General features: G+C 41.2%; 1 protein-coding gene across 1 annotated transcript; it reads right to left on the bottom strand.

The window, feature by feature from the left end:
• Positions 1 to 5970: 5970 nt before the first annotated feature.
• Positions 5971 to 7376, bottom strand: gsx1 (GS homeobox 1). Its single transcript, XM_075487154.1, has 2 exons — positions 6891 to 7376; positions 5971 to 6802 (listed from the first exon to the last, which is right to left on the bottom strand). The coding sequence occupies exons 1-2, from the start codon at positions 7267 to 7269 to the stop codon at positions 6450 to 6452; spliced, it is 732 nt and encodes a 243-aa protein (XP_075343269.1). The 5' UTR covers positions 7270 to 7376; the 3' UTR covers positions 5971 to 6449.
• Between the last annotated feature and the right edge of the window lie 1415 nt (positions 7377 to 8791).

Genomic DNA, 8791 nt, shown 5'->3' with positions numbered 1-8791 from the left:
CAAACATACCTCTGGATGTTGTCACCAAACAACTTGAATGTTTTGATTCTGGTCAAAAGGCTTTCTTCTTGTTGTAAAATCAGATTGATGGCAGATTTTTTTTTTCTTCCCCCTGTACTGAGTGACATATTGGTCCATCTTCCAGATGGCAAAGTGGCAACACTTCCAACTGTTTGTACTCGTGTGCAATTTTCTTTTGGATAGTTGTTTAGAAATGGTCTGACAGACATTGCAGGTTTGGGTGATGCAGGGATTCCTTGTTATTGGTACAGAGCAGCATTCTTAAGCCACAATAAATATCTAAGACTGGTTGCAACTGTAGCGCCAATCAGTTCAAATATACATATTTTTTTACCTTTAAAGCTCGTATTCTAAACTCTTGATTTACTTTTGACGTATGTTGCACAGATATTCTTCAGCAGATGGCAAAAAGACCAAAGATATAAACACAATTTTGTCATGAAATCAATATAGAAATAGTATATCTAAACTTCAAGCCACAGATGAGCACTGCTCATTAAGACACCACAATGTCTTTGAAATTGCTTTTCAGAGACATTTTGACTTTGAAAATTGCTCTCCCAGTCACAGCATCCCTCAGACTTTCAGTCGACTCCTCTCTTGACCTGTAGACACCAGCAAGGATGAGGATGCCAAAGTAGGCATGCAGATGCATGATATCTACCTCTTTCCACTGGTCACATAGGATGAATACCATTCAATTAGTCCATTCTTAGAGAAATTGTCTGTGAGGCTCTTCCAGCGGCCACCTGTGGTGCTCCTTGTGGTGCATATTCCGAGTGAAGGCCATCTTCAAATTCAAATTCAGATTGAGATTTAAATTATCCTCATATTTGGAGATGTCTTCCTCTTCCACATCGCTATGTGCCTGACTCTCTTCAAATTTGAGTTCCAAAGTCCTCTGGCACCTAAATATTTTGGTCATACTGATAATGGAAGACTGTACTGTAATTAAGAGGTTTTTATCTCTTTGTCTCACCCCCTTGATGTGCAGATGTAAAGCATTTAGTACGAGAAAATTTTTGATTGTTACAATGCTATGGAATAACATCTAAAAAAAGAAAGTGACAACAAACAGCTTCTGTGTGCTTCTATGATAATAATGTAACATTGTGTGTGTCTGTGTATGCAGGTTAAAATGACCCAAAGACCATATGAAGGATGTAAATGTGTGGGGTATAGTAGCATGTGTGCTAAAAAAAAAAAAATGGGTTTGTACATGTTTATCACAGAAAATAAGCTAAGGCCATTGAGTTTCAGGTAGAAAAGATGTAAACTTGTACCATTTTTCTTCTTTTGAAAATTTGAAACGGGTCAATACCATACAAGGGTTAAAACAGACGAGGCCTGTAAGTAAGAATGACAGATTTCAGTATACAGCTAAGACTCACACTGAGATTATTGCTTTGTTTTGGATGAGTGAAGCAAACTTTTGGATCTATTGTTGAAGAGTCCTTAAATAATACAATAGAAATCATTCATTTTTTTTTGCTGTTATTGAACCCAAAGCAGAGAGACACAAATATAACATGTACTGCCGGACTCTCTGGTTTGTCAGTTCACACATTAATAGTTCTTAACTGCAGTATTAATGATTAAGTTTCAGAACATGTAACAGGATGTAAACATTTCTGATTTTCTTTAGAGTCCAAAAAACCTTTTTCCCTGGCTTTCACAAAGCAACTCGCTGGTAGCAGAATGTTAGACTGTGGTGTTGCTGCCTGAATGAGGAGTATTTAAGGGGCCCCCAAGATTGATGGGGCCCTTAATCTAATGTGATTCCACACCCAGTTGCGTGTGGTGTGGTTGTTTGTTCCAATCTGCCATACTTTACTTTAACAGAAATGGCACAGTGGGCCACAGTTTCAGTCCAAATGTCTTTTCACTCTTTTTCTAAACCATACAAAGCCTGCTTGTACACTTCCATGTTGATCAACTCACATGTCTGCCAGCAGATGACGCTCCTGCTCCGCACTGCACTTCCGAGCGAGTCCCTGAACAGCGGAAAAAAAACAGACAGACGTGATTACAATGGTTAAAATTTACGCTTCAGGCATTCAAACTGTGGAAACTACTGCACAACAACTGGCAGGAAAACAGATTATATACCTGCTGACGAAAACGTTGCCTCTCTGTGAAATGTCCTGCAAAATATTGGATGTGTTTTTGCGTTTACGCGTGGCTTCAGGTTTTTTTTTTTGGTGCAGCCAAACAACTTGCACCTTGTATTTTAGATTGTTTTGTTCAAGAATTGGGCTCATATACTATAAAAACGCGATAAAGTTCAACCACCGCCTCGTTTGACTCATGCTCCTGTTTCCTTTGTCGTAGAATGGGGCATGAGGTTACACAACACACAAGTAATAATATAGAAGCGTTAATTGAAAATAATCAAATGCTGAATAATATGTTTACATAACCAGTTCCAGATTTTTCTCCCCTTTAACTGTTACATTAAATGCGAGCAATCGCCTGGCGTTTCCACGGCTTCCAGCACACATCTGAGTGCGCAGATGGGCCTTTTGTTCCACGTTTTGACGAGTCTAATATTCATATTCATGACTACAGGTGAGGCTATCAAACGCTTTTAAAAAGTAGTTTTAATATCATGTCTCAGACTGAGATAAATCAAATTTAGGGGCATTAACTTTCCACCAGCGGTGGCTCCCGCAAAGATTTCCTCCATGTCTGCACAGTTCATTATTTCCAGACCTTTGACACTGCTTGTGTATGGGCCGAGAATTAAAAAGGCGTATTCTCAGCACACTGAAAAAGGCAAGCAGGGCACGGTGCGCGCGTTGAATATTCAATTAGAGATGGGGGGCTGAGGGAAAACGAAGCTGCGTGCCAGTCCTTCATTTTAGTCTACTGATTAGCTGTTAAACAGATTATTTACAGCTGAGTGAGTTCAAATGTTGCCGCAGAAAACAGAGCGGAGTTCAAGGCAATGAGGAGCTGTTTCCGTCTTTGCAGCCGGCTAAACACACTTTGTCCCCAACAACAGCTCCATAATGAGACATGACGCTGTTCTGATTTTGAAACAACAGCCACGTTATAAGACAAAAACCCCTTTCCAGTTTGTCGACGCATGTGGAACAACATGAAGTTGAAATATAGAGAAATGGCTAAGATGGAATATTTAGGTGAATTCCCAGTGTTGGTGCAAATGTAAAAAAAAAAAAAAAAATCAATTATAAAAACCAAACAAACGTGCTCTCATTTCTGTATTTCTCGCAGCAGAAAATAGCTTCAAGCCTAAATATGAAAACAACACACTAAGAAGAAATGTAAGAATAAATCAGATTTTCAACTTTAAATCTGTGTTTTAAGAAAATCCTGTTGGAAAGAGTCTCCCATCTTCCAACAATAACTCAGTTCTCTCCATTTCCTGGCGAGTCTGGAAGTCTGGAGAAGCTCGCTTTTGTCCTTTAAACAGGCCTAAACAAACAAGCTACAAACGCATTAACGTGTTAAAAAGTTTACAAACTGTTTCATAACACTTGGTAGTTTGACTTGTTATGTTTTACTTCACACTTTTATAAAGCTGGGTAAGTTTAAACAAGTTAAATGTGCAGTGCCATAGCAAGCCACACGGGTCCAAAAGAGCTCTCATTGAGAAGCCACGTGTCCGTTTCCAAAGCCTCTCCAACTTAACCACCTCCTTTGTACGACTAACCCACATCGGCAGCGTCCCTCCACATAAAGGGATTTGCAATTTCAAGATATTTCAGCTTAAATGTTTTTGACAGTTCCCTCGCTTTTACCTCGGCTTGGTTATTTTAACTGTGCCAAATGGGTCACCTTGGGTTGCTGTCTGCGCGCAAAGGGCTTTTGCGCGCATTCAGTCTGAATTTTTTCCAACTTTCCTTGACGGGGAAACCAGCTGCTGGTTGTGAAAAGACGGCTTATTAATTGTCCTTTGTCATGCAGAATTGCTTGATTTCTAAAGAAACTTACAAAGGCTCTTTTTCAGGATTCAAGTATTTTGTTTCGTGCGTATTTTCAAACCATCGAATCAGCTGCAGCGCTGCGCCGTCTACCAGACTCTCAGGTACTGACTGCCTGCTCCCTTTGTCCCCTTTTAATGCTGTTGTAAATCGTGCAGACTGATTTGTTACAAGCCGTTCTTTTAATCTGATAGATAAGAGACATGTCAAAGAAAAGCCGTAAATAAAAAATTAGCAAGAATAAAGACAAGGGCGAGTCTGCTAGATGGGCGCCTGTTGACTCAAGCGGCTCTCCAGCGTCAGGGGAGCCCTCTCCTCAGCTCCGTCAAGGTTACGTCCACAATTCCCTTTTCTTCTTTTCAAAAAGACAACGTAGTCCTTTTTGCTTCAATGAATTGATCGGCACAAAATTAAGAATAAATAAATTGAGTATTTGGAGCACCGACCGTATAAGCTCCCCCAGGGCGCATACCCCCGGGCTATTGAATGGATAAAGGGCGCTTTGCAGAGGACGTTGTGAGCAAAATGGGGCTCTATGGTGCAATTAACAAAATAGTCTAATCCCATATCTTAACAAATGCAAATATTAGAGTTTTGTTAAAATGTTTAAGTGAACAATTAAATGAAAGTTTACTCGTGAAACTTTCCATCCAAAAAAGGCACACCGAAGCAGATTATGTTCTCAACGCAATTTAAGAATAGATTTCCCTCTCTTTAAAAAAGTCTAGAGATCATTTTTTACGGAAGAATATATCATTTAAAGTCTATTCAACTTAAAATATATAATTTGGATAACCAAAGCCCCGGTCAGAGAGCAGCAGTGGCGCTGCGTAAAATAGTCCCACAAAAGCGAAGCGACGATGAAATCCAGGTTTGGCCTTTTTGGATTTGTGGTTTTGAACCAATAACACGTTTTTAACTGAACAGAAAAAATAAATGTACGCTCTTTTTTAAATATTAATTGTATTTTTGCTTTTTCCCAAAAGTCTGAATTGATGTATGATGATGCTGCGTGTTATAAAGTTTAGCGTGCCATTTAATTTCATTTTTATGGGTTAAATGATGTTTGGTAAAAAACATATTTTACACCAATTAATAATTTTGTGTTTTGCTATTTCAAAACTAAAACTGACCGAGCTGAAGATGTTTGCACGAGCACTCAAATGCACCTGCAGCTCATAAAACCGCCAATAAACTGTTGCACTCACAATAGGAACAATCTGGGTCACGGACACCAAACTGTGTCCTTTCCTCATTTATTTTCATGTTAGATCGATATCTTAAAATATGCACTGTCCTGATGCACTACTATACACTCGCGGAGATTATTGACTCGCTCACACGAGACGGATCACTTCAGCTGGGCTGAGACTTGAAAAGAGCTCCAAAGGGCAAGCGCAGGCGATGATATCTGGGTTGAGTGGCCCCCGGGGAAAACAGATAAGGGGACCCCATCATAATGCCCTCATCATTTCGGCGTGATAAAGGTTATTAAGTCTTTTATTTACCCATTCGGGCTATATAATCTAATATGCTCCTCAGATATACGAGAATGTTTTGTTTGCTGGTTGGTCACGAGGAAGTCTGCACTCAAACATGCAGCAGACCGTTTATTTTGACTCACTTTTAGAATCTTAAAAGGCCTAAACACATCGTTCGTGTGGCACTTCCAGCTTTATGATAGAGAAAATTAAAACATGTCTTTTTTATTTGCCCTGAAACTAAGTCTTGTGTCTGTAGAGTAATTTGCGCGGAACACCGCGCTTCCACGACGCCGTATTTGCCAGCCGGAGTTTGAATACAAATACAAATGATCCATCTTATTATTTTTGATCAAACACTATCGCACAGTATGGAATTATCTAATTGTCTCCCCACAAGTTTTATCATCATATTTTATCCCCTAACCAGCATCACCGGTCTGAGATGCCGTGCGCTTCTGTGCGCAGCCAATGGTGCGCAAAACCCACAACATTGAACTCACACGATCACGTTGCACGGCTCAGAAATATTTTTATTTAAGTATCAACATTTTTAAATAAATAAATATTTTTTTTCAATTACACTGAAGATATATATTCAGAGTGGTCTCGGTCATGTGGCAGTGGTGGAATCTCTCCAGCTTGCCATATTTTAAGAGACAGTTCCATCCACATAGCATGAATCTAAGCGGTATACTCAGCAAGTATAGTACAAAATACTGTCTTCCCCAAAATATTTATAAACATTGTTGCTATTGTTTTTGGGCTTGTCCTCAAAATATGCCTATCATACTCATTTGATTGGCAACAACAATTAACTGTTTTCAGAAAAAAAAACTACATACAAAACGTACAACATGTATACAGCTATACAATCATCCAGGGCAGCTCCCTGATTAAATATTATCTGTCTATGTACAAACGTCTTTTTTTTTTCATTCTTATTTTGGCTGTATTCAAAATCATCGAAAGCAAAATCTTTCAGAGAAGAGAGGCGAGTTCATGGGGATATGGACAGGTCCACATCTTCCTTTTCGGACGAGGAGGGCGATATGGGAATGTCGTCGTCCTCTTCTTCCGAGCATCTCGCGGCTGAGAGGGACGAGCATTTGCAGTTATGTGATCCAGTCCTGGGGCCACTGCTCTTTCCCTCCTTTTTGTGCTTCACTCTGCGATTCTGGAACCAGATTTTCACCTGCTTCTCAGACAAGTTCAGGTACGTGGCGATCTCGATGCGCCTCAGTCTGGAGAGGTACATGTTGGAGGTGAACTCTCGCTCCAGCTCCAAAAGTTGTGTGCTGGTGAAGGCAGTGCGCATGCGCTTACTGCTCTGAAGTTTCCCGTTGCTGTTTTCTGTGAAAGTAATAGAAACTGTCAGCAACGGCGATTTATTGAAAGGAGATAAACAGGACTCCTGACAGTGAAATCAGCTTTTACTCACCGATGGAGATGCAGTGGAACTGCCGCGGGTCTGGAACTGAGTACGCAGCTTGATATATCCCCGGTCCGTGGCTGAGGTTGACGCTGTTGGATGAAGAGTGTTGCCTGGACAGAGCGGAGTGGCAGTACTGTGAGCTGAAGGAAGGAAAGGATGCTTTGAGGAGCGGCAGCGTCGGCGGAGACGGATGGAGATGGGACGCGGCCATGCACAGCGGACAGAAGCACAGCAGCCCGGCTTTCCTTGAGTGGCAGGAGCCCGGTAGCCCATGCGGGTGGTGCGGCGTGTGCACGGCGTACGGGAATAAAGGTGTGCTATTCTCGTTTCCTTTGTCGTTGGCCTCCCTTAAAATCAAGGAATCCACGAGAAAAGACCTCGGCATGGTTGCAAACTTGTTGCTCAGCGTGGTTGAAGTTTGAGTCACAGTGCGTCGTGCGTTGCGCCAGTGTGCTCTCCTCGGGACGGTGGACAGCGAAGTGGTGCTGAAGGCGCACAGCCTGTCCTTAAATAGCCGCCGTGCGTGGACTCGGTTCAGCCATGTGACGGTTACGCTGCAAGCGGCCAAGAGCTCTCAAAAGGGTTTTGTGCCTTTCTCTCGGCATTCCCACTGCACGCTTCCCCATTATTTCACTTGTTAACTAAATGAACTGCATAATGTAGTCTATTCTTGTCAGCCCCACCCACGCCGCAAGAGGCGGCACTGCCCATTCTCCCTTTTATCATCACTCTCATTTTATCATAGAGAAGAGCTTAAATTTGCGAGAAAAAAAGTTTCTGTCACATTTGGAAAGCCAACGTTTCGTCAAGTTTCATCTGAGATATTAACAGTTCTGAATGAGTTATCTTCATTTTCAAGGAAGTTATTAAGGGTGGTAACATTTACATCTAATAACAGAAAAATGACAGTAATTTCACACCGATTGTTTTAAAATCTTCGGTGATTTAGAGGTTGAAGCCAGTGAAATGATCATTAACGATAAGCAATCATTCACTTATTGTCTTTGGAATGCATACAGTGGTTAATTATTTCTGCACTTGTGTGGCTATACTTCTCTGACAGTGCTGTCCACAAACAAACGCAACAGCTGAATGTAAAGTTTAGGCATATCCATTTTGGGGTTAATGTGTCATTTTTGGGCACAAATAAAAGGGACAAGTCATTGCCTGAAGGCAGTGCTGTTAAAGAGCAGTGATTAATTCCTTTGCTCGGGCCCCTGCCGAGTCGGGGGAAAGAATATGTAAAAATAACCAGGTTTTCACTCTGCGGCCCTTATTGAATGTCATTGTGGAGGGTTTTCAATGAGAGAGAAAGAGAGTCGAATTAAAGTGTGTGACAGCGGCGGATAGGCGCAACAAAGGCGACTCTGTCATAGAGGAGCCCTGTGCGCTGCGCGTGAAGCCCCCGCCTCGCGCTCTGATTGAATTAAGTAATAGGAAAACATTTTCTTTCACTTTAGGGCTTTCTGAACAAGACCTTCAAAGGGACCGGAGCCGTAATATGTGAGTAAATAGTGGAATGTGATTTATTTAGTACACCAGAGCTTCTTCTTGCCTGAGCAGACAAATACAAAAATAATCCTTGATACTAAGGTAATATGACATAAAGATACTCAGCTGTGCCAGACTCAGCGCCTCGGAATGCAAATTTAAGACCACGAAAACTTCAGTCTCTACTTATGCTTTGTGTTATTTAGGCTTGTTTATGCTTATTTGTGTGTCTTTTACTTTAAATAATACTTCCCACATCATTTCAGCTCCAGAACCCAAATAACAGTGCGATGCTATCAATTTTCTCCTCATGAACGAGGCTTAATGTTGAGCTTCACACCACTAATCTTGTAATTAGGTTTCGCCATTAAAGTAAATAAGAAGCTCTTAAACCCTCTAACGAGATTCAATCATTT

The sequence above is a fragment of the Odontesthes bonariensis genome, chromosome 16, assembly GCF_027942865.1.
Source record: "Odontesthes bonariensis isolate fOdoBon6 chromosome 16, fOdoBon6.hap1, whole genome shotgun sequence".
In the NCBI taxonomy this organism is placed as follows: domain Eukaryota; kingdom Metazoa; phylum Chordata; class Actinopteri; order Atheriniformes; family Atherinopsidae; genus Odontesthes; species Odontesthes bonariensis.
Note: the sequence above shows the minus strand (reverse complement) of the source record. Positions and strands in the feature narration are given on the sequence as shown.